Source organism: Ruditapes philippinarum, unplaced genomic scaffold (assembly GCF_026571515.1).
Source record: "Ruditapes philippinarum isolate M1 unplaced genomic scaffold, ASM2657151v2 ctg12004_1_1_1_1, whole genome shotgun sequence".
Classification (NCBI taxonomy): domain Eukaryota; kingdom Metazoa; phylum Mollusca; class Bivalvia; order Venerida; family Veneridae; genus Ruditapes; species Ruditapes philippinarum.
In genome coordinates, this window is record NW_026856601.1 from 52,953 (window position 1) to 79,098 (window position 26,146).

General features: G+C 31.8%; 2 protein-coding genes across 3 annotated transcripts; one reads left to right on the top strand and one right to left on the bottom strand.

Moving 5' to 3' along the window:
- The first annotated feature begins 1,577 nt into the window (after positions 1–1,577).
- Positions 1,578–14,432, top strand: LOC132747098 (uncharacterized). Of its 2 annotated transcripts, XM_060736411.1 has the most exons (7): positions 1,581–1,909; positions 3,537–3,839; positions 6,082–6,387; positions 8,179–8,484; positions 9,778–9,915; positions 10,626–10,671; positions 13,205–14,432. In XM_060736411.1, exons 1-7 carry the CDS (start codon positions 1,849–1,851, stop codon positions 13,296–13,298), a joined length of 1,254 nt encoding a protein of 417 aa, XP_060592394.1. In that variant the 5' UTR covers positions 1,581–1,848; the 3' UTR covers positions 13,299–14,432. The 2 variants fall into 2 exon arrangements, with proteins under 2 accessions (XP_060592395.1, XP_060592394.1); XM_060736412.1 differs by lacking the exon at positions 6,082–6,387 and having other exon boundaries at positions 1,578–1,909.
- A 3,971-nt stretch (positions 14,433–18,403) lies between these two features.
- Positions 18,404–21,831, bottom strand: LOC132747099 (uncharacterized). Its single transcript, XM_060736413.1, has 5 exons — positions 21,556–21,831; positions 20,761–20,928; positions 19,699–19,747; positions 19,148–19,337; positions 18,404–18,931 (listed from the first exon to the last, which is right to left on the bottom strand). The coding sequence occupies exons 1-5, from the start codon at positions 21,614–21,616 to the stop codon at positions 18,734–18,736; spliced, it is 666 nt and encodes a 221-aa protein (XP_060592396.1). The 5' UTR covers positions 21,617–21,831; the 3' UTR covers positions 18,404–18,733.
- Between the last annotated feature and the right edge of the window lie 4,315 nt (positions 21,832–26,146).

The following is a 26,146-nucleotide window of genomic DNA, read 5'->3' on the forward strand; positions in this document are numbered from 1 at the left end:
TAATGATACCATTGGTAAAGAAAGCCTTCTTTGAATTGCAAGCAAGAAACGTGACCTTTTCTCTTGCAAATGTTTTATGAATTGAATATAATAATTTATTATTTGTAAGATTATGTGGCAATATTGTATATAGGATAGAGCAATCGTAAGTACTAACAGATGAAGCTTGATAATTCTTAACTTTAAACTTATTTAAGATTTCAGTTGAATTTTTAACAGACCAAAAAAGATTATGCCCGTATTTTCATTAACTGTTTCAAAGTATCTAATGACATGTGCCTTGATGGCAGTAACACAATAAGTTAATGAAATAGAAAGATTACTAGTAGTACAAGATGTGGAATTAGCAATAAAGTGGGCTTTATATGGATATTTATGTTATCTTGGAATCCAGTACATGATAGGAAGTTTAAGCTCTTTCTCATCAACACGTACTTTAAAATTAGAAATACTAGAAATATGACTGTTTCAGAAAGAACGGTTTTAGAATAAGCATTAGTGCTGTAAAGTTCATTTTGTATAACATTTAAAAAATGAGTACGTACACGATAATTATGTTATTGGCCGTATTGTCAGCCAGAACTAAAACAAATTTAGAGTGGAACGCTAATATATCCTTTCTAAGATGTCGTAAACTAAGTCTAGGTTTTGGTGGTAAAAGATGTTCATTACCACGATAAAATTTTATACGTGATTCAATAATATTAAATATATTATGTTTCCATGTATTAAGTGCACTACTATCAGCATTTTCGATCTCAAAACCTTACGATCGTTAAGACTGATGTCCCAGATATTAAAAAAAGACATATAGAAGAATATCTTCTTTTCCAATCGATCCTTAATTATGACCAGTTGAAAGCATGCGTATCTCTCCAGTTTTAACATAGCAAGCAAACATGCAAATACACACGCCTTACAAATGGTAAAAAGGATCAGTCGAATGGGTTTAAATGACTTATCTGAAAAAAGAGTGTCTCACAACTCCAAAACACATTAATGGCGAGCACACTAAAGAGAAGCTGTCTTCTAGATTATTATAGATATTGAAGAACACGGCCATACCATAATCTCTTAGGAATTAACCACCCTAACTATCTAGTTGTCCAAATTAGCCACCATATAGGCCTGTAACCACATGTTACACAAGGCGTTTGCAAATTATTTTTCCCTCACACCGCAAATTTGTTGGATTACACCCTCCCCCAGTTATGGAAACATTAATGATAGCATTGACCCAGCGCCTTTGGGTCCAATCACTTATGTTAACAATAGATTCTTAATTTTTGATCTTGTATAGCAAGTTGTATAATTATATGTATATTTTCCTTTAATACTTAACAGCCTCCTTAACTGGAAGCCAGTTCCTCTAGATTAAGTAATGGCTTACGTGACTTGTGAGGTCTAGACCGGAAAACACTCAGTGCATTCAGCATACAACAATAATACAACAATTAAGATACGGAAATTAAATCATTATACAAAATACTTTACCGCTTGAAAAATGTCTGTTTAATCATCCTTGCTTTTCTTTTTTTTATCAGGGACTTAATGCAAGTTATCTTTAATCATTAAAGCTATATTTGCAAACTTGGAAATTAATACATACATTGATGGAATAAGGATGTAATTGTCCTTAATGTCATACTATGTAAACAACGAGATCAATAGCTAAACATATATTTTACACTTAAAAGTGTTCAAGTATTACTAATGATAAAAATATAATATATGCACTTTTATCACTGCATGGCCATTGTATTAAAATATTAGTAAGCATTGTAATTAAAATATTTCAACGTACTTAGTCATAATGCCTAAGATTTTAAATATTAACTTTCGTACGAAATGCGCAATCAATTGACAATGTTTGTGTTGATAACATCAATGGTGTTTCTCTTTGGTCAAGGTACGTTAAGTTTAAATATTTATTTTCAGTTTCTTAAATGTTTTAAATATCTTAAGTAATTTATATAGCAACTTAAACAAAACATTTAACATGAATGTCTGTCTTTCAGTAATATACCATAGACAAGATAACAAAAGGCCGAGACATGTTGTTTTTAAATGTGATAAGTTTTGAAATAAGTGATTTCATGGAATCTTCTTAGATATGGACCTTTATAATCATACATAATATTGATGCCACTATTGTATCATTTATATTCTGAAGATAAGATCACCAATTACGTTAGGGTCGTCCTTGGTCGCGGATAAGGTCGTTGCCATCAAATCACTTGCCCCTCCTCAATGTGGGTTCGAAAGCCGATAAGGAATTTATATTCTTTCATGTGAGGAAGCTATCCAGCTAACTTACGGAACGTCGTTGGTTCTACTCAGGTGACCGTTCGTGCCTGAAATAATACACAGAAGGACATCTGAGGTCTTCCCTCACCAGTAAAGCTAGAACATCGCTATATGGCATATACAGTGTCGTTCAAAACAAACAAACAAACTAAACCAATCATGTATTCTACCTTTCCAAACATAACACTTTGACATAAAAAAAAAACAACTTTAGGTATTTACAAATTATTCAACCAGCATTTCTTGGAAGAAGTGTAACATTTACTTTTACTCCTTATACATATGATCCAAGAATGGCAAAAGACAACGAAACAAGTGAATGGACGATACCACAACATTCGTTGTTATCCAAGTTTATTCAATATCATAATGATCTGAAATATTACTTGATTTTAACAAACAGTACCAGAGGTGAAGATATAGAAATCTACAGAATCCATATAGAAAATGCAAGCATTCAATGCAACACAAAATCACTCTCTAAAAGTTGTGTGCATGACATTGTTGTTATTATAATTATTGATTTTTATTATGTCATTTGGATTCTATAACAGTATTGATGACACTGGTCAAGCTTAATTTTATTAACAAAGGAAACGTTTATTAAACAGAACTATTGGCAACTGAATTTCTTAATAAATATATAAAAATATAACTGACCTCAAACACGCATCTTAAAACAAAATCAAATCACACATTAACGTAGCTGTCCGACATTGAAGTTTGAATCATTGACCAATAGTGTTAACGGTAAAGTAGTTAAGAATTTTGTGAAACGTTTGCTAGAGTCTGAATTCAGATAATGTTAGATAAACATGTGCATGTCATGTGACCGACTACATTTGTTTTTAATCAGCAGGGAGAGACAAATGACTATTTGACTTAATTAGTTGTCACGGAGAACTTTCATTTCATCCGAGTATCAAACCAGCTATTTCTGGTTAACTTATCCGATTGTCTCCTTAATAAGCCAAGCAAGCGGACCTCGTTATGTTGTTCCACCATTGGTATTTAAACACATATCAAATGATAGTTATATCTAAAGACAGTATTGATAAGGAATACAACCGCGAGTTTAAACATTTAGAAATTACTATGACTATCAGGATATATATTTTACATGTGTTTCAGAATATCGAACAGCCATGTGTTTAAAAAGGTATTTTAGATGAAACCACAAAATAATTTAACTAACTAACCTGGATAAGCATGGTCAATATCATTTTCAGTTCCTTCCAGTGCACTAGTATTTGATAATTTGAAAGACATTGATGACTGCAGAGGTTGCATTGTTGGTGAAGACGAGGAGCAGTTTCGCGTATTGTGTAAGACAGCAGGAGATTTACCGCCAAGTAACGTCAGTATAACTATAGGGAATGAGTCATTGAAACCGCTTGAATATGATCTGAAACCAGGTTATATGGCGTTTTTTACTTTGAGAAACAAACACCATAGGAGAAATATTACATGCACAGTAATGAACGAAGCACTGGTCTCTCCTTTGATAACAACAGCTCTAGTATACGTTATAAGTAAGTATAATGTTATCTTGATATAATCATTTCATATGTATATGGTTTGTCGTGAGATATTTCTTTTCGTATGATCTATATATTAAATACGCTCAGAGGATTTTAAGAAGGATACATACCATATTTTAAATGATTTGATGATAACAAGATTATTATTTTCTTTTGTATTACTAAAGGAAAAGTAAGGAATGATTCTAAATGTTATTTATTCTACGCATTTTTATTATTTCATAACTAGTTGCAAGACAAATTGAAATTTTTTTAAAGGCTTTTTAATTTCTCGTTGTTGATGTTCAGTCCTCGTATCTCAAACCCTCTCAACTTTAAACATAATGGTTTGCCAAGCAGTTTGTACAATAACAATAACAACATAAACGAATATTGTTAAAGTAGTGAAGCACTTTGATTACACACTAGTATAATTTTAAATCAAAATACAAATGTAGAATGTTGGGGTTAAAACTAATTTGGACAACTTAAAAATGCCTGGAATTATCATATATTTAATGTAATGACAGTAAGAACAATTTACTAGGCATTATTTCATTGAAGACCTAGCTGATATGTTCATACATTGTTTCAATATTTTCCTTAGAACCGTATGTTTTTCTTGTATTTATTTATTTAGGTCTCATTAAACATAGATTATATATATATATATATATATATATATATATATATATATATATATATATATATATATATATATATATATATATATATATATATATATATATATATATATATCGATATATAAAATACACAATAAAACAAATGGCATACATTTATGAAACCAATTAAATATATTTGATTTACAAGAGACTATAAAAATACAATACCTTTTTACACTGAAACAGAAAAACACTGTCACATCTTTGCATGACTATTGATGTACTATCCACATATAGAAACCGTAATTTTAAATACACCTGAGTTTGTTTTTAATCATAATTTTGACAAATAAAATAAAATAATATAAATAAAATAAAATAGAAATAAAATAAAATGAAATAAGGCAAATAAAATGGGAAGAACGATTCCCGCAAAAAATATTTCAATAGTAAAATATTTACGAAAACGTTAAGATAAAACGAAAAGATAATATTTTACAAAACTTTCAATATATTTTTTAGCACATGAATATTGCAATAAACAAATTTCTCCTTCAATGTTAATTCACCGAATCTAGTCTTTGTGATTTTTGCTGTAAGGATGTTGAAAGTATAGAGCACCTACTTTTGGACTTCCAAACGGTACAAATATTCTGGAATAATTTATTCAAATGGCTTAATGAAATAGCAATAAATGTTACGTATGACAATTTTACATCTTTCTTTCATGCAAAAGATAAGAAAACATCGTATACTTTTCCCTTTTCAAAATATTACATTTATACAGAAATTAAAGAAACAAAACTCCAGATAAAATTATCTTCAAAAGAAATATTTTAAACAGATTAAAAATTGAAAGATTTGTTGCCTTACAAAATGATATATTAGAAAAATTTGAAAATTGCTGGATAAATCTAATTGAATTGTTTGATATCTAAATAGTACATGCAGAGAAAAATGATACCAAAGCGGTTTATTTACTCTCTTTTTTTTCCATCCTTTTGCACCTTTTCTTGTGTAATTGTGTAAATGAATGAACCTCTTAACTTTTTAAAATGTCTTATATATTCTGATATAATACCTGACTAAAAACATATCAAAATAAATTTATTTTTAAATATCTACCTATCAATGTAAATGCTAAAATTATCATGGTTTGTATTCTTGTATTTTCTTCTTAAATAAACGGACATTAAACGTAATTCCAAAAAAAATCATAATTTTTACAAGTAAAAGATCTTGACAAGTATGTCCTACTTGAATGAAGTTAGACATTACATACTAATCTACCTATCACATACAAAATGGCTGAACATTTACCCATGAACCAAACAGCTTGGAGAAGCCCTTTTGTATTGTGTTCAACTTGTGATAACTCAAACTTTAATGCTCTTATTTTAAAGACATGAAGACATATTTCAAAACGTTTCCAGCGCTAAAATGTTAATAACTACAGTTATTATTTTTTTTACTTGCCTTTAAAACATATTAAATTGAACAGACTACTCATTTGTGTTTCAATTTTTTATTTCAAACGCAACCAAATACTTTCTTCTTTAAATAACATGAAATACGAATGTTTGCTGTTATGGCAAAACCAATGATATATAATGTTTCTGTATAATATTTAGAACAACCCAAGTTAAAGAAATTATCGGCACCAGAAACACTCAATGAGGGAAATTCTACTGATGTTGAATGTTCAGTTGGTGATGCAAGACCTATCCCTGATGTGTATTTTAGCATTTCCGGGGTTAAGATTTTCCCTAGCTATCACGAAATAAATGTTGACCCTCTTTATTCCAATTGGACGTATCATTTTTATCTGCCAACGTTCAAAAGACAATGGAACCTAAAGAATATCACATGCTGTATTCATAAAGAATGGTACATGACCAAAGAAGAATGCACACAACCAAAACAAGTACATTTTCTCTGTAAGTAAATGAATCGGTATCAATGATTTTATTAACAAGATATTTTAACTCTGTAAACATATAATACGCTTCATTTAGAGGTAAGAGTATTAAATACATGTGTAATGGATATTTGCTTTCTGTTGAACCAAATTGTCTATAGAGGTCGTTGACTTCAAAATACTTGCCCTTCACCTGATCAGTGGTTCTACTCAGGTGCTAGCTTACCTGTATAATTGCACGCAGGGGCATCTGAGGTCAGTGTCGGTGAGACTTAAAACTCTACAAACAATAAGGTAACGACTTAGTAATATGTTACATATTTGCTACTCACAAACCAAAAATAATTAGAAATACATCTATTTATGCAACTTCTCTCACCCTTTTTTACTTATTACCTATACCTTTTGCGTAGTTTAAACATAATAGCTTAATCGATGCCGTTTGACATCTTTCTTCATTCTTTGCTGCTTTTTGATAAGATTGTGTTTGTCTTTTATATTCTGTATGCTTTGAACGGTATTAATTATTGCATAAAATACTTTGTTTGTATTGTCTTATTTTTATTTCTTGTTACATTTAATCTTAAAGCTACATTAAATAAATATGTTAAAATAATTTTTGCCGTCGGCCTAAAAACCAAGCATTCTACAGTTTCATTAACCTTTTTAACAGTATCGTTGTAAATCGCATCAAATATTGTTCATAAATTAGGATTTTAAATGGAAAACCCCACGGTAACACTAAAGTTCGTATACGAATTTTAACATGCAAATGAAGACCATAATCAGCTCGTGTATGCGCTACGTCACGCTGTTATAGTTGCTATCCGGAACACAGCGAATATAAGATTTTCTTGTGCAAACACACTTTTACCGTTTAAGCTTCACGGTGCACTAGGCCTGTGGTTCAGAAAAAAATTCATCTCATAAAAAAGATTAAATTTGTATGAAAATATCCGTCACAATGCGGACATATACCGTTAAATTAGGATTGCTACTTATAGTCATGTTTGTTGATTTAATGTTGATGTACGGATGATCTGAAGGCGAGTTCTCATGCAAACAGAAATTGTACTTCCGAATTCGCCACATTGAGGTTGCACATTTGTATGCTCATTAAACTCATTTGGATTGTCTAGACACCTAAAAAAGATCTGGAGTCGATATGAAACCCAATTTATTAATGAAATGTCGCTATTTCTTTTTTTATGAAATTTATTTAATGTAACTTTAAGAAACCAAAGATTACACAAAAACTGATTAGAATCAAACTACATTTAATTGTTATTGTATGTCTAATGTTTCTAACTCATTTAGGAAGCTTCCACAAAGGTATTAAGATTGACCTATAAAACTAGTTTTCAACAATTAAAATATTTCAAAAGGTGCAAAATGCTTAACCTCAAACAAAATATATTTTTTTCTTTTTCGATTTTTTGTTGTTTCGTACGTTGCACCAACACAGTATAGATCAAATAGACCATATAGCGACTTACAAGCTATTCTGGTAGAGGGCGACTACAGGTGCCCTCTCGTGAATTATTTAAAGCACGAACGGGCACATGAGTTTCACAAACAAAGTTCTGTAAGCTAGCTGGATAGTTTCCTCACACGAATGAATCCAAAGTCCCTTTCGGGACTCGAATCTGCAGCGGTGTGGGACACGTGGATTGAAGTCAGTCATCTTAACCAACTGGCTAAGGACGCTCAATTTAATGTAAATGGATATGTGATTGAAACGTTAAACTGTTTAGGGAATGGCCTGACAATCCAAACTAATTATTGTTGACACATTATTTTGTTGTTGCAGTTCCTCCAGCAACAATCACACTAAAAATCAAAGTTGAACAAGGTTTGCAACCACCACAAATGTACGCTGTATGTATATTAAATGACTCAAACCCAGTATATAAAGCAAGCTTCATGGCACCGAGTGGAATCATTGGTTCTGAAATGTATTCCACAAACTCAAGTCTATCTAATGACGCTTGGACGGCAGTATACGCTGTGAACTTGAAAGTCAGTAAAGACGACAACGGCAAACAGATAACATGCGCTGCCGTCTCTCCTGACTTGAATGAGATATTAAACCAGAGCTCAACGGTTGATTTTCTATGTGAGTTTTCAGCTTTTGCTATAATAATATGACAATAAGTGTACAGAGAGCAATAACTAATACTTACAGAGTTGTTTACTTATCTACATTTATCTTACATGTGCTGCTCTGTGTCACGCCGCATAGAACTTCCAACGACTAAAGCTCTCCGGGGAACTCCATTCGTCGAGACCAATTGTAATAATTTAAACAAATCCGCTCCGCAAAAAGATAGGGTGTATACGTCAAGATGCCGGATTTTGATGTATAAACCTCCCTTAGTTTTAACATGCAAATAACGAGCTATGAAAATTAGCTAGATATTCTTTCTAACTTGATAGATGTGAATAAGCTGTTAAATTTTGGGGTTTTATTTCCAGAATCATCCAAAAACCCGTACAAACAATTTCGGGAAATTTCTCTACAAAAATTAGTCAATTTAATGTTAATATAATATTTTCCCATATCCCCTGTCATCACCTGTACCTTATTATTATCATCATCATCATCATCAAAATCATCATCATGACCATTTTCATTATAATCACCAGTTCATCATCACCAGCATTGTCACGGCCAACATCTTTTGCATCGGCTAAATAGTTTCACTATTATCATAAAAATCATCATCATAAACAGGAAATGAACATCAAGATAATCATTATAATGTTTTTGAAATTAATATTGATGATGATGATGTCGGCGACGACGACCATGATGATGATGATGATAATTTTGATGTGATTGAAATCCTTATGATGATTATAAATTTGATAAAATGTTATTTTTTGATTTTCATGATTATGAAGATAAAGGCAATAATAATAGTATAACAATTTTGATGATGCTGCTGATATTTTTGATGATAATGGGCATGATGATGAGCTTAATGATGATGTTGATGACAATAGAAGTAATGATTGTTATGACTTAATGGTGATAAGGACGATGATGTAAGTTAAAATTTTCTTGGTGACATCGTTGTTTATTTACAACTAACTTCATGACGAGGAGCTTTGTTCGTCGAAGCGAGGTGTCACTTTCAAAATCAATGCATGTCGTTGACGAATAAAGCTCCGGGCGCTTTTGTCGTTTGAACTTTACGAATATAGCTGTTAAAGAGCGATCTGCGTTACCGAGTAACGTATAAAGCTCTGCAGAGAGCTATGTTTTTCAGGAAATATATGCGGCGTAACAAAAATCAGCCATTCATTCCACAGTGCATAGATTAATTCACAAATAAATAGCATGTTAAAATAGTTAAATATGATAAAAGTGAAATTTTCTAAACGTTAAAAATTTGTTTAACTACAGATTATAGCTCTACGAAGACCATAAAATGGTTTTACAAATGGCTGATTTGGACACTTCTTGGTTCCATTTTTGCTGCATCTATTGTTTTACTCAGCGTATGTGTTGCCATTGCAATGATCAAACAGAAAAGAACTAAAGGTATATCGTGTATTCTCATAATTTATTATTTCGGCTTCATGTTGATACCTTATTCTATTAATAAACTATAAGTACGGGTGCATCAATTCGAAATTCAATCCTAAGTATTTCACTTGAGTTTTATTTATCGTGCAAATCTTAAAACTAATTACAATTATTGTAATTTTTGCCATTCTCATGATAAACATGAACATATTGTTTTAAATTCTTATTTGTATATTTATTTTTTTTAATTGAAACTGATACAATGATAAGAAGTAATTCAACTTCCTCAAGGAACATAGATTTCAATGGACTCCATTTGGGGTGTTTATTTTCTTTTTTTTCTTTTTCGTTTTCTATTTATTCATTCATTTTTTGTTTGTTTGACAGGACGGGACCTGACATATTTTTTTATTTTTTCAAGAGTTCTGTACCATTTGATGTTTTCCAATTACTTAATGGGAGATTTTTTAGCCCTTCCTTCTCTCTTTTTCCCCAAAAAGTTTTTTTTTGGGGCAAAATGGGCCCAAAAAACGAAAACGGGAAAAAACCTTTTTAACTCCCGAAACGGGGAAAAAGCAAACACATTAATATTTGATTATAGAAAATTTTGTTTTTTATTTAGTTTGCCCGTTTTGTGCTATCAGTAAAGTTTCCATTTTTCCATTTTGAACAAGAACGTTATCAATTTCTTTAAAGGTTAATATTTAATCTGATTTTATTTTCAGCATTATCAACAGAATTGGAAAGAAATATTGATACCGATGACAAAGTGTAAGTCAGTGATTCTTTTTATTAATGTATATACTATATCATCAGAACCTATAATAGTCATGTAATCTAATCAATTCTAATTCTCACTCAGTTTATGAAAAGACATTTAATCCTTATCCTACAAGCAGTACAATTTAGATAGAATATATATAGAAAGTACTTAATTTTACTCTTTGTCTTAATTTCGTGTGCTGTTCAAGTTATCATATAAATGTACGTGTCACCTTTATCAAAAGCATTTACAATTTGACAAACGTTTTTTTTTTTGGTATTATTTCTTAAAGAACATTTTTGTTTTCAAAATAATAAAAGAGAATGGATACATTACAATTCCGTTTAGAAGACTACCAAGGGCTTCTTGTCACAACTAATAAAATAGTTGTGCGGTTACTTAAGCAGGAGGACATAATTTTGCTAAGATTATTATGTTGACTATAGTTAATGGTTGTACTTATTTACAAGTCATGAATTAAAAAATTGTTTTTTCTGTTAATATGGGAAGAATTTAAACCCAATAACATGTATAAAGGAAACATAAAAAAACGGTGGTATAAAAGTACCGACATGCGATCGATTTTACTAAGCTGTTGTATATTAAAAGTGAAAAATTCACGATGTTGTCTCTAGATTCCCCGTTGTGGACCTCAAAGGATATTTGTAATGATGACGGAAATTAAAGTTATTGTATGTTCCATGAGCATTGATGTCATGTAATTGTTTAGACGCTTTAACCAAACACTCATTTCCGGTAACGAAACTGATGATTCATAAATTGTCTTCTCCTGTTTTTTTTTAAATTCCTTATTTGCAATTTATATTGCCAAAATTCGTCATATACAATGTATATTCAACCTTTTAAGCACTTACGTTTGTCATTTAAATCTATATCTGGTAATGATTTTCGAACATTTAGATAACTTGTTTTGAAATAGAAACAACAATATATAATGAGAAAAACAGTAAAGTTTGTGAATAACTTTTCCATCTTCGAATATTCATTTTCAGTGATGTTAATATTTGATGAGTAATAGAATGAAATGACGGATGTCCCCCGTTAGTTCGTTTGTTGGCATATGAAACAAATTTCTAATATAACTAGAAGCTAGAAGGGTGTTTTAGGAGAAAAGTACGCGTTTAAACACATGACGTTCAGCAAAATAAAACAATAAAGAACATGCGCAGTGATATAGTGGTTATGCTGACTATGTCGAGGCGTTGCGAGCTCGCCCATTTGCTGCTCCATTGTGTTTTGTCGGTGACATTGTAGATTGAGATTTTGGGTATCAGTGTTTTGCATCTAAGCACTTTTTTACAATATCAATGCACATTTGATATTGAGAACAGCTGTACTTTAATATAGAAAATTACATACTATATGTATAATATGCTTACAAATCAAGCAAATGAAAGGCATTGTTGCCGAAACAGAAACGTGCGTTATTTGCAAAAATATGTCTTATTGGTGTCTTTGCCGTATTCTGTGTTCCTGATCATTCTATGTTCTTGATTCCGTGTAGTAACACTGAATAAGTTCTTGATTTTGTAGCATATACTAACTTTTCAAATAAAAAGGCAATGAATTTCAGTAATTCTAGTTTTCTTAAAGTAGCAAAAACAATACCAACGAATATTAAGAGGATATTTTTTCGTTTGAGTGAAATATGGAATATATTTTTCACGAAACATGATAAAATGCCACATATTTTCACGAGCCGGGACGGCGAGTGAAAATATGTGGCATTTTATCATGTTTCGTGAAAATATATACCATATTTCACGAAAAACGAAAAAATAACATTTTTATTTAATTTCAATATCAAAGAAAAATGGTTGCGAACCCCCTTTGCTTGCTACGCAACTGCAATTGTACAGCGCGCAGTAATTTAAGTATCGTCTTGTTTTACACGCGATATTTAGCGCTACATTGTGACGTCACGTAAACAACTCTAAAACGTCTGTACAGCGTTGATGACTGAATTAAAGATATTGGTGTTCGAATTAATTTTCTTAGTTAGACCATTTTCTATCAATATAGATAGTTTTCAAAACGAAATTCAACAAAAAGTTGCTTTGTATTTATCAGATTTTTCAAACAAAATGGCGAAAGAAGTCCCTTAAAATAAATATGAGTTTTAACTCCGCCCACTTTCATATTTATATTTCATATTTATTTTTAAAAAATATGAAATATATTTGACTGATATAGCACCATATTTCATGGGTAAAATTAAATAATATATTTGATTATTCTTAAAGCTGTGTCAAAACTTAAGTCCTTTGTTTCGTCAGATAAGCATGGGGATAACTAACTCTTAGGGTTGCTTATCAATATTTAACTTTCACTCTGCTTTCATGAACGTGTCCATCTTACACTTTGGACAAAATCGTCATTTTTAGATAGATTTTCCAGGTAAGTTCCTTTTCAATAGCGAACAGTACCGATCATGAAGTTGATATGCACTGGTCGCGTGAGTAGAGTCCTTTGCTGTCAGCAGCTTTTGGGTTAAAATATTGTGTTTTTTTATTTTTTCAGAGATTATGTTAACATAGTTCTTTCACCGTATGAATTAGATAATTCACCGTGTAGAAATGGCGCTTCGAACAAAACATATTCAACACCAATGTGAACAACCATCACTCAATGTCAATAACTTTTGATTCCTAATCTATTTTGAAGTGAAAGGAGTATTGTAAATAGTGAAATGGATGTGAAATAATTTTTACATTTTGAAATTGAAGAGAAACAAATGTTGTACATACCTGATTAGTGAGAAATATTGATAAATAACTGTAAACGAAATATTGATACATTTTCGATAATTATGTGACATTGAAATTTACACATATGCATCATTGAAGTATCATAACTACAGATGCATATACGATATGGAAGTGAAAGAAATATTGAAACTTATCCAATATTAAAATGAAAAAGATATTGAATACATTCGATATTGAAGTGAAGTATTTATAAATACATGTATACTGTATATATTCTATATTTAAATGAAAAGTATCGATATGTTTTAGATATGGAACTAAAAGAAATAATGATGAATGTTTGATATTGATATGAAATGGATATTGATGCATATTTGATACTGAAGTGAAACAAGTGTTATAATACAGGACTTATTAGATATTGATGTGAAACAAGTATTAGATATGGAAGTGAAAGAAATGTTAATACATATGTATAAATACATATTCTGTATATGACACATATTTGATATTGATAAAAACAAGTGTTAACATTGATAGGTGTTGATCCTTAAGTGAAAACAAAATCAACAGGAAACATGTATTTATTTGAACAAAATGTATTAAAATGTAACATAAGGAAAACTTATTTTCCTAAGCGAACATTGTTGCATAAGATAACATTTCAGAATTTGAGCACACATCAAAACATTTAAGCTTTGTCGAAATTTCATAGTGGATTTCAATAATTATCTAATTTAAAACTTTGTAATTTACTCTGACCCTAATAAGACTTCGGCGTTCACAATGGTGTTGATATATATTGTTTCAAATTATATCTAGAAACTTATTGTGAATGCTTTATGTCTATAGACCTTTTGGTTTGCTAAAACAATTATAAAGGCCACTAATAAGGTGTTGATCCTTTAAGTAATTGTGTATAATCCCAGCATATGCCTTGGTCACTAGTTTGAGGATTTTCTTACAATTACATAAAAATGTCATTATGTTTCTTGTATATGATTAAAGAAAAGAAAAAAATACATCACATACATCTGCAAAGGTTTATATAGCAAAGGTTTATGTAACAAAATCTGTTATACAACTCTGACTTATATTATTTTCCTGGTCTATATAGTTTATTTATTCGACTAAGTTTTCTAAATCCATGTATATACATTTAACAGTTTGCTAGTTTTGACATTCCGTTAAGCATATATTTAGAATTTGTATGCTTTGTAAAATTGTAATTAAATATTCATATATAAACTTTTTAAAATTATATTTCCATACTGGAGGAGAAGCAAAAGTTCAATTCATTATTGTAAATAAAGTTGATCTGTTCTGTAAGAATTCTTGTATATTCTACCCCTCTCCGAGGCAATGGGCAACAGTTTTCTCACAATTTAACATGACAAATTTTACCAGGATTTCTTGGAAAGTTACAATGGCAGGTTCATATAGTTTCCCCAGATGAGTTTCATAAAGGCTTACGTGTCATTATGTCGATTGGCATCAGGATTTCTGCAAGTTTCTGGAGTATCCCGGGAAATAAAAATTGCATCATATATATCGCTTGACACCTTGGATTGTTGAAAAATAGCTTAAGCAGCTGTCAGGTGATGTGTGACCGAGTCTGCAATTTTCATTTAATTTAGCTTATTTTTATGCCTCCGAGGGATCACTTTTTTCCAGATATCGAAATAATCGCAGACTTGTGCAATGTACTCTGGTGGGTCCCCAGACGTCAAACATGTCATAATTGTGACCGACACTTGGATTCCTGCACGTCTGCGAGGGTCTAAGAAAACATTTTTTTATCTTTTATTATAAAACATAGAAATTATATGATTGGAGTGGCATTGGGAAACCTGAAAGTCTAAGATAGTACTCTCAATACAGTCCCACACCTATGTCATAGACTTGCGGGTGTCGGCGTAGATGCAGTACATGTTAAATGCCTGATAGATGAAGAATATTGCCAAAGTTAAAAATTAAATTAGTTATTTATAAAACACTTACTATGCTTAAATTTGATATTTGAAAATATCAATAATTGCTACATGGTCTTTTTGTAAATACAATGTTTAAAATTAACATGTTTTGGCTTCACACAAAGTAGTATGTTAAGTTCTAAATCCTACGCAGTATAAGTGGACGACACACAATAGGTATATAGTGTAATAAAAAAAAACAGATCGTTTTAAAGAAAGGACCAGCTTCAGGAATATGTCTGCACTGTTTTGATTGGATTCCTAAATATCTGCGAGAGTATAAGAAACATAAATAACCATTAAGTACAACAAATGGGAAAATTATACTTATTCATAAATGTTATCATAAAATTTTGATGAAATAAATGTCGTTCTACACTCTAAAATGAAAGTAAAATAAATATTTTGAAGGTTTTATGCCATAAGTTACATGTACGATTATAATGAAATAATGATTGAACACAAAAATCGTTATCTATAATAAATAAAAACTTCCAATTGCGTATGCGAAAAGTCAATTTGGCGAAATGAATATATCCCCATCGCTCAAAGTGCAAGAGTTACCAATCTTTATTCTGAAATAATCTATAATGAGATCTATTTTCGACAATGTACTGTATTCCTAGAAAGGATTTCGCGCGTTTTAAGTTAGCGCTTTTCGCGGTAGGCATGATTCCGCGAATCTTTATAGACGCGAATATGTCACTTATAACAAATCCGCGAAAGTTTCTAGCTTCAACCGAATAAAAACAAAAATACATGCAGAATATGTATTATAATCTACTCACACAAAAAAACCATATAAACACAAGTACTTTAGAAACGTATAAAGAATTATGTAAAGTTCATTGGACCAAACATAACACTGCTGATTAAGTTGCTATTTTAGACTAAACCCGCTGGACCCGAGAGTGGTGTGACTTTTCTAATAGTATTCGTTTATACAAATTCATTTTAGTTCAGTTGAAACACTCTCAAATCCGTTCCTGAAACAAACAAATGCTAAGTGGTGAATGTAAAGTTTCTTGCTCAGGTAAACAACGTCTTGCCTCTGACAGGGTTTGAATCCACGCGGTCAGCAATCCTTAGATTTCCGATGTGTTGACCACTCGGGCATGCCGACACTCTGCAATAGTTTAGAGTCACGCAAGCCTCCCCATACGGGATTCACACAAAAATCTATACTTTAGATATATACATGTATATATAGGTTCTTTTTTTTTTTGGTTATATATATTGAAATCCTTTCAACCCCGAATGAACTGTGCTAGATTCAAAGCAGGGAGTTGCCATTGCATAAATTCAGCTGGCAAAGAGTTTAAATTGGAAGTATTCGTCTGCATTTTATCAGATAATAACATATGATGTCCTGAATATTTAGTGAGTCCGGAAATTAATTATACGAGAATTTAATTATCTTATTCTGTACTGAGACGGTTTTATATTAATTTTTATATTAATTTTAGATTCATTTTGTATTATGCTATTATTTTATAATAAATACATCTCAGCTTACATTTTGGTACTTTTAAGACAAACTATTTCGCATTTACTGCTAATTTCGTCAGGTAACAAGCATCTAACATACTCTTGAAAAATAATTTAATTTTTTTTTAAATTCATGTTTCCTTTTCTATAGAAGTAAAAAAATGTTCATTTCTGAAGCGTAATGTGCCTTTAAAGTAAACCTTGATAAAACTAAGTACACTTAACCTAGAATCTGGTTCTTCAAACGCACATATGTGATGCATTTTGTCCGAACGTTACGGTAGTCTTTGCCTTTAATGACGGTCCATCCGCTCTCTCATCAGACATTCAGACTAATTGGAAGAATGGACCTACAAGCATTTTCAGTTTAGTATAGACAAAAGATATGAAATCTAAAGAAAAAGTTTACTGAACGGCGGAAAATGAGAGCCTAACAGTAGCAGTACCTGGGACAATGTAAAAAGGATGAGGTAGCTCTGAAAAGGACTGTTATGCCAGATAAGGCTCATCACTTTCTGTGCTTGGGACGCATTTTTCCTCGTCGTTCCTTCCTACTTTGCAAAGCCAATCCCCACGACCTCGACAGCTGAGTCGTAGTTTGCGATAGAATCTAAACTCTATAGCGACGATTTGGGAGGTTTTGCATCCAGGACCTACCCTTTTTGTTTACAACAACCCTCAGATCTTTACCAACGTGTCACTGGTGATGAATCAGCCAGGCTCCAACTCTTATGCCGATGCTTGTAGTTTTTCTACGATGTACCCGTACTGAGAGGAAAAGAGAGGATGCGTTCAGATCGGTTACATATACTGTTTAATATCGAGTCCGAGGATCGAAACGGTCACTAAATACCAGTCATACTTTGTATTTCCTTCATATAATTTATGCAAGTTAAAGAAAAAACTAGGTTCGGCATTTTCAAAACGTGCTCTCAAAATAATTGTGCAAATGATAAATTCATCAACATTTTTATAGCATAATGAAATACCTTATTGTCAAACACTGTTTTCCTTCACTTTTATCACATTCATTGAATTTCAAAATATCATAAATCTAAGTTTGTTGTGGTATGTCGTTTCAGATGTTTGACATTATCAAAGTCTACGACCTTCGTGATGATATAACTGAACATCTGAACTCCATACCTTCCTATGAAATAGCAAAAATAAACCCCTCTCAAAATCATGATATAATTCCTAATTATGCGGTATTATATGGTGTGAAGTCAATTGGTTAATTGTACTTACTTTTGTATACGTTGACTATCATTTCCTAACAAAATCAAAAAGTGTGAATGGCATAATTTTGAAGTTTACACTCATAATTGTTTTTTAAAGTTTCTGATTGCGGGATATTTTAAAATATCATAATTTAATCGAAATGTACTTCACTTAATACTGATGTTTTTTCATAATTTTTTATGTTACTTGTTATGCATTAATACACGTTCTGGTTTGTTAATGGCACGCAACGTCTTTAAATCCTTTTCCGGATTCCATTATAATCTATCGGCAAGGTGTTCTGAATGAAAATAAAATCCTTGTCTGACTTTTTAGTTGTCAGTTTTATAAGATAGCAAGTGAAACTTAAAAAAAGTTTTTAACAATATAACTACATTGATTAATGATAAAATATTCTTTTGCAATTATCAGTTAAAGGTGCATGCGCAACAAACATTGTCATAAAAAAACAAAGGAAAAATACATAACACAAAAAGCAGTTCATCAAAGTTCAATAACTCACTTTCACGACAGATTAAATCTTAGGGTATTGGCAATAAGCTCTGACAAACACTCGCATACACATGCTAATATTTACAGTGTTTCGTGTGTAAAGTTGATTTGTGTAATGACACAAACGTTATTTCTATCAAATAAATCTACTGGTTTGCATAAATATTGTCTTGTTCCGTAGGAGTATCATCGATGCCTTTATTAGTTTTTGTCTTCACATAATCTATATCAGCATATTCTGTCGGGGAATCTCGCCGCTTGGCAACTGCTGCTTTTGATGGAGTCTCATTTGAATCAAAGGCAAGATCAGCATATAGTAATTGTCCGTCCTGTGAATGTTTGGGCTTAAAATTAAATCAAACACAAACATAAAATATACTTATTTTCCAGATTTCATAATATTTAAATCTAAATTTATACTGGTGAAAAGCTGTTACAAAATGTTCAGTCAAGTAAATTGTTATATCAAATATGCAGATTACCTAGCGCAAGCCATGGCCATCACAACGTCTCTATATAATTATAAAAACAAATGAAAATGTGATAATTGTTATCCACACCTTTTCCGTTTTTGAAGAAGAAGCTGATGTTCCTGTTTTGTTTACTTGCGCATATGTATTGTCCGAGTCTTCTATAGTTTTCTTTTTAACTGGTTGAGAATATACAGGTACTTCTGCCTCGTTCTCAAGCGCATGCGCATTCTGATTAAGGTTTCCCAAAGGACGAACCTCCGGGTTTTGTTTAGAAAATCTGCAATCGTATACACAGGACCATGATTCTTATGATTGTTTTTAAAGATTAAAATTAGATTTAAATTGAACAGTCTAAATTGTAACATGGCACAAATATGAAATATACAAATCATTTAAAAAAGGTTTTAGTTATTACAATATCATGTGATAAAACAATCAAATTTTGATCGTTAATGCTTAAGATATATTTAAAAAGCCAACATAAAATAATTATATGCACATATATATAGTTGCAGAAAAAATTAGATTTTTCTGTTTTTTTTTTTTTTTGTACTACCTGAGACAAATGTCTTAAATACATGTTTACAAACAAGCTAATTTTTTGATAAAGTTTTTATTAAGAGTAAAGAGACACTTACACTATATCATCCTCATGCTTGTGATAATCTACCTGGCTGTCCCTCTTTTCTGTAATGTTTAAGAAAAAAATATAAAGAAGAAATGCCAACATAACTAATAATGCTGTTTGTAAATACAAAAACATTTTGTTATTATAGATAAATGTTATTAAATAGGAATAAGCTTAAAATTAATATTGAGTGCCTAAAATGAGAAAAAAAGACACTTATGCAGACATGTGGCTTGCTTACACGATACTCTTGTACAAAATCGGACAAGCTTGTTTTTAAGTTGTTAAGCTCAGTCCAGAGCATTTTAGTCAAAGGACATGTTTCATGTAGCGTACTAGAAAACAACTGGTATAAATGTTCTCTTTATGATTGAGCTAAAATACATATTTTGATGATTTAAACACTGTACGTGTATGTCGTACATTTTGATATTTTATGCGTATTTTTGTTTCTTGAATGATAAGGAATAATATGAGCGCAAAAACAACAGCACTGAACAATTTCAGTGCTTAAACAATCCATCGTATGAGTTCGGTTTTACTTTCCGTATTCAATGGATAATTTAATTTTAAAATTTGCAATTTATTTTTATTTTCTAAATAAGTGTCCCGTTCCTGGACGGCGGTATATACCAAGATTTGGTCATTTATACACTGCATGTGCTAAGCCAATCAGACTTGAAAATTTAAGATCACAGGATAACAAAATGGATGACAAAATACCTTAAAAAGTTGCGCCGTTGGAACAGTAGTCTGCTATGTTTTTTTTTGTTTTTTTTTGTTCTCTTTTTTTTTTGATTGTCGGGTTACCTGTATTAAGTATTGAATAATTACTTTCATGTACGAGGCTCGAAACCTGTTTGTAGACTCCTGCGGGGTAAACAGTACCCGGAGTATATCTGTTAAAGGAAGATCATTTACTCTTTTGTTCAGGAAGAAGTCAATTTGACGACAAAATGTGGAATACCCATCTGAATTCTAGCTTTTGTGTAATAGCAACGCTTGATCATCTTTACAAGGCACTGCAAATGACACCGTTTTTCATAGAAGATATATTTAATGTCAATCTTACCTGTAGAATTTAGGCGTTTTTTCCTGATGACAACAAACAAGACCGCTATAACAATGATGCCGACCACAAGTACACATGCACCCAATATTATCCAAATTATGAACTTGTCCGAAGCTTGGCCAGTATTTTTCTGTTTATCATTGTTTTTATTGTCTTTATTGGCTTTTTCTATATAAATATGAAAATTTTTCCTTATGATGAGCAAGTGACTTACTGAGAATATTTAACATGAATTTCATTTTGCTGTTTATCGTTGTATTTATTGTCTTTATCGGCTTTTTCTGTGTAAATATGAAAATGTTCCTTATAATTAGCTAATGACTTACTTAGATTATTTAACATGAATTTCACGTCAATGATTATTTATTAGTAATACAGTTAAACGCCAAGAAACATATAACATCTATATGAAATCAATTTGTATCAAGGGTACAAATTGAGATCATGTTTAGTAAAACTTGCAGGAAAAACGGACGTTTTGAAGAGTGTCAAGACTTCGCAATGAATGGGATTCGTTATAACCTATGTGTGGAAAAAATGTTTGTAAAATGAGTCGTAAGATGGACAGGAGCATAGGCAAGCTGTTAACAAGTATCATATCGGAAAGAAAATTGAATCATTTTAATGGAAATGCTTCAAATTTTAAACATGGTATTAAAATGCAAACGACATTTTGCTCTTCAAATTGTAAATTTAACACTTTGTTTAACAAGGTTCGGATTTTAGTTTTTGGAAATGATGATGAAAATATTTCAAGAAATACTGAAACAAACAAATGGAATGTAAAACTATTACCTATTATGTGTACAGTCAAATATTTTTGATCAACTTCTGCCTTATAGTGAACCTGGCACATAAAACGTCTGTTTGAAACTTCATCAGTATCAATATTTAATACGCAGGTTGGTGACAAATTACATTGCTTCTTCCTTATGTTTCCATTACTTAATTCAATCCATGATATATTTGAGGCAGGAACGCTTTTAGCTTCACATTTAACATGTGACCGCTCTCCTTCAGAAATATTCAATATCGATCCAGATATATTGAACTTTATAACTGGAGGGACTGAAAGTTGATTTCAATACAATATCATGTTTGTCATTATAAAAGATTGATACAATCGGAATATTTATCTTGATGATAAACTCATATATGCAGATACAGATGAGGCACAAACGCAGCAACAAATAAATCAGAAAAAAAAGTTACTTAGATTACTTGACAATGAAACAAAATATCACAAGTGTGATATTTCAAATTCTATTACTACGTTTGGAAATAAATATAATGCTAAATCAAGTGTTGAATACAGTAGTGACAGTGACTATACAAGTTTAAAACTATTTTTCGTCTTTCTGAGCTGCCCACGTGTTTTGATTATCTATTCTAAATACTTAGATTGGATAGTATTTATCAACAGAATGTGACGATAATGTTCCTAGAAATATTACAAGGTAGAAGTTTTTGACAGTGTCTTTAGGTCAACATGAAACTCGATCACACTCACCATACACGCTTACATTTTTGCCAATTGTCTTCTTCACTGAATTCAGTTTAGCCTCTTCTACACCGACATTCCATCGCCCATGGTGTATTATATTCCTCTGAAGACTTTTTGATCAATGATACCGCTTGGGACTTTTACACCTGAGTTGCAGACTGTGGTCTCGTCCTATACAAGTGCAGAGTGAGCACTCCATTTGACTGTCTTCATAACTTTCAACTTCTAAACATCACAGTTGTGGGAGGAACTAAACAACCGAAAGACACTTTACTTACTCCATGTCCTGGTTTTTTTGTTTTAAACAATATTTTTCCTGTTACGGTCAGGCTTGACACTATTTTTTCAGATATGTTTTTTGTCTTGTTTGCTCTCAAGTACACTATGTTTTGATTACCAAATATTCATCATTTGTTAACGTCAGTCCTATCATTACGCAGTAAACGCTCACTAGTGAGACTCAACTGAAAGGACTTTGCAAATCTGTGTTAACAGAGCGGTGTGGTGTTCTTCAGACTCGTTTTGGTCAATCCAGGATACACCATGTATATTCAAGATTGAAAAGAATTAAATAGAGGGGCACTCAAGAAGACATATACATGAAATATGATATTAATGTTTAGTACGTGAACAAAACTATTAACTAAATCTATTAGAAAACGCGCATCTACGCAAATGAATATTGATGTTTTGCAAGCTGACAGTTCTCCGCACCATTTGTTCTCTGCCTTGTACCTTCTTTTCGGCGCAACGTGATGTTTTCTTTTCCATTCTTTCCTTTAAATAGGTCGCAGCAGGTCGGACTCCTGTTGGTATTTAAAGTGTAGGTTCGAATTATAAAAGTGTGATTTGCAGTACGATATTCTGAACGGAAGAATTGATAAAATACACATTCGATTAGTCTTCCATTTCAACGTAATGTGATTTTAACGGCTTCTCCGGTATATTAGAAATTTCCCATTTGGCACCGAAATATATAGAACTTTGGTGTTTTGTCAATAAAGCAGAATAAAGTAATATTATCACCTTTTAAATACTGAATGATGATTTAATTATCATAATTTTTTGATACATGCAGTTATTTATAGGTATGTCATTTTTCTTTCATTCTAAATGATTAACAAATTCCGTTTTTCAAGGAAGATTTACTTTTATACATTTTGCATTTTTGCGTTGTTTCAGGTGTATAAATCGAAACTTACAACTTTAATAAACCCCTGTGCTATCCAAAGCTTATCAAATTTATGAGATAAATTAACCAACGAAACACCGATAAAGTAAAGTTGGCCAACGTCTTTGGTATTGTATAACAATGTGCTGTAGCCAGTATTTCCAAACATTACATCTTTAAATACACCTAAAGTAGCTAAGTTATCCTCTCGTGAATCCATACCATTGGAGCATCGCGCGGGTGTTCAAGGCTTGACCGCCAGCATTTTCGTATATGACTGAAAATACTTCACACTTTCATTTTGTGATGGTGGTCCTTTGTACCCTGGTGATAACAATACCGTTAATGGTTCTCTCCGCAATTATTCGTTGAGGTTCTTATGACTCATCCTATTGTGTCATTCAGTACTGTAAGGACGGAAACTCCATGTAGATCTCCAGGCAATGTTCAACTCATCTCTTTCCTCCTACATTATCGAGTCCCTGCAATCTTATCTACTGTCTGTAATTCCAAACCTATTTACAGGTGTTACTTGGCTGCTTCTGAAAAATTGTAAGAAAGGTTAATGCAGAGAATTTATGATTCGGGTTTTCGTCTTTATTTCCTTTATTTTTATTGGGTTTGATTTTCTTTTGACTCAGTAATTGATATCGTTTTTTACAAAAATTATCATACAATGTCAAAAGACGTCATTTGTGCAGAGCATACAAATTCTCGTGCACATCTAGGATGAATACATACTGGTATGATGTAAGACACATGTTTACTATTATTTGTGTCTTTAGATTTTGTTAGTTTTTGAAAAAGGAGCAACGTACGTTATTTGTTAGGAACGGACTGTTTGATTTTAATTTCTGCAGATGACTGTTCCGTTAGTGTAATGTTTACATCTCAACTAGGTTGTGTGCCTATATTCTGTATTTATTTGTTCATCCGTTTTTCCATAATAATACTCTAACAAATTGTAGACCCATAATTAAAGCGTTGTAATTGGTTTTCGATCAAGTCGGAGCTAAGGTATGCAAAATCGTAATCTCCAAATTTTATTTTTCATTCTTAATGATTTTACGGTCCTAGATGGTCTTACGTAAAAACTTTTCAATAAATGCTTAGATGTTTTGATCAAGTGGAGATCCAAGTGATTTAGAAACAAAAACCAAACTAGGTATCTTACCAGTATATTGTTTGTGTATAAGCTACTGACACAATAGAACTGTTATCTTCTCAATTCATAGACCCCTGCACATACTTAATTGTCAATCTATTTGGTATTGTTGCCCTTTTCTTGGCGTTCCATCGCCATATCAACGTTTTCTGTTTGTGTCGACTGTGTGTACAAGTTTCGTTTTGAAAACTATCGCTGTTTTCGTCTCATTGCGACGTAATATTTCTATTTTTACATGGTCTCATGTCAATCATTCTCAGATCTGAAGGTATACGTAGTCCACAATTTACCTGATATTGGAAAATAAATTTTACGGTATACTGATCTCAGTGTGTTAATTAAATAACATTGTCTCATTCTTTGAGTTTCTAAGACAGTGTTTTTCTATGGGTTTGAATTCTACTTGTCAGAAATCACAGTCGGTTGTCATAATGTGGCACGAACTGGCAACATGAGATGTGGTACTTTCCAGTAACTGCGTAAGCTTCAACCTTTCATTGCTCTCCCTCATATGAAGATTCAATTCGTTCGTAGTTGGCGGCAAGGGGGTTTTAAGTCACGACCTTACCGTCTCAGCCTTGACACGGTGGGTTTAAAGGTAAGACGCTCATGAAATCGTAAACAGTATTCTGTGTTTCACTTTACGCAATTCCTGTGTTTGTTGCAATAGTTATTAGAACCATCTAATTGATAAGCAGAGTTATTCATTATTACATATCGATTCAGATGTGAGCCTCCGATCACCAATAAGTAAATCTAAAAGAAAAGAGAAAAAAGAACCTACGGGTTAGATAACACTCGACCGTTGTTTTCTTATTTTTGTTCATGTGGTGTGTGCTTCTTTCTTGTTGTGTGCTTTCTTTATATTTTGTCCCCTTTCTGTTTTTAATTTACGTTATGATATTGCTCTTTCCCCTCTAATGCCCTTTAAGTCAAACCCCACCGCCTTTTTGCAGTTGTTTATCTTTCGACCCCAGTTGTCTACCAAAAACCCCATAAAATTACCTAAATCCAACCGATTCTTAACCATTGTATAGATGGTTCTTAGTAGTCCATGACCTCATGCTTCTTTTGCCTCGTGAGGTAAGTGTTATACGATATATGTATAAGATAGTATGTTGAAAGCATATTTTTAAAATTCGCCCCTCGTGCCTTACTTATCCAAATTCGTCAATTCAGCTTATTAAATGGTGGGCTATATTTGGCAGAAAAAGAAATTAAAAAAAGTAACCCACAAAACAGGAACATCAATTCTGTAATTTTACTTCCATTATTATTTACAACAGTTATTTCAGCGCCTCTGTCTGGATTACAACATGCAACTGCTGTCCTCTGTAAAATCACTCTTAGTTTAGACCAATAACATTAACTGATGTTAGTGATTCGAGTTCTCTATCCCATCGTCAATACAGCTTTGACGATGATATTAATCAAAGGCATTAGGCTAATCAATCACTTAGCAATTAATAGAAACTGAATGAATTCCCATTTGTTCTCTTTCTTCGTTAATATAACGTTGACTCACCAGCATTAAACCATAACGGTT

Bases quoted from the DNA above. Each gene is read 5' to 3' on its own strand.
- LOC132747099 (XM_060736413.1), bottom strand. From the start codon at position 21,616: ATGTGCCAGGTTCACTATAAGGCAGAAGTTGATCAAAAATATTTGACT. The intron at 20,929-21,555 runs GTAATAGTTTTA...ATATTTATATAG, and splicing joins TTTGACTGTACACATAATAG to AAAAAGCCAATAAAGACAAT. The intron at 18,932-19,147 runs GTGTGGATAACA...TTTAATTTTAAG, and splicing joins CTTCTTCAAAAACGGAAAAG to CCCAAACATTCACAGGACGG.
- LOC132747098 (XM_060736411.1), top strand. From the start codon at position 1,849: ATGCGCAATCAATTGACAATGTTTGTGTTGATAACATCAATGGTGTTT. The intron at 6,388-8,178 runs GTAAGTAAATGA...TTGTTGTTGCAG, and splicing joins AAAACAAGTACATTTTCTCT to TTCCTCCAGCAACAATCACA. The intron at 8,485-9,777 runs GTGAGTTTTCAG...GTTTAACTACAG, and splicing joins CTCAACGGTTGATTTTCTAT to ATTATAGCTCTACGAAGACC.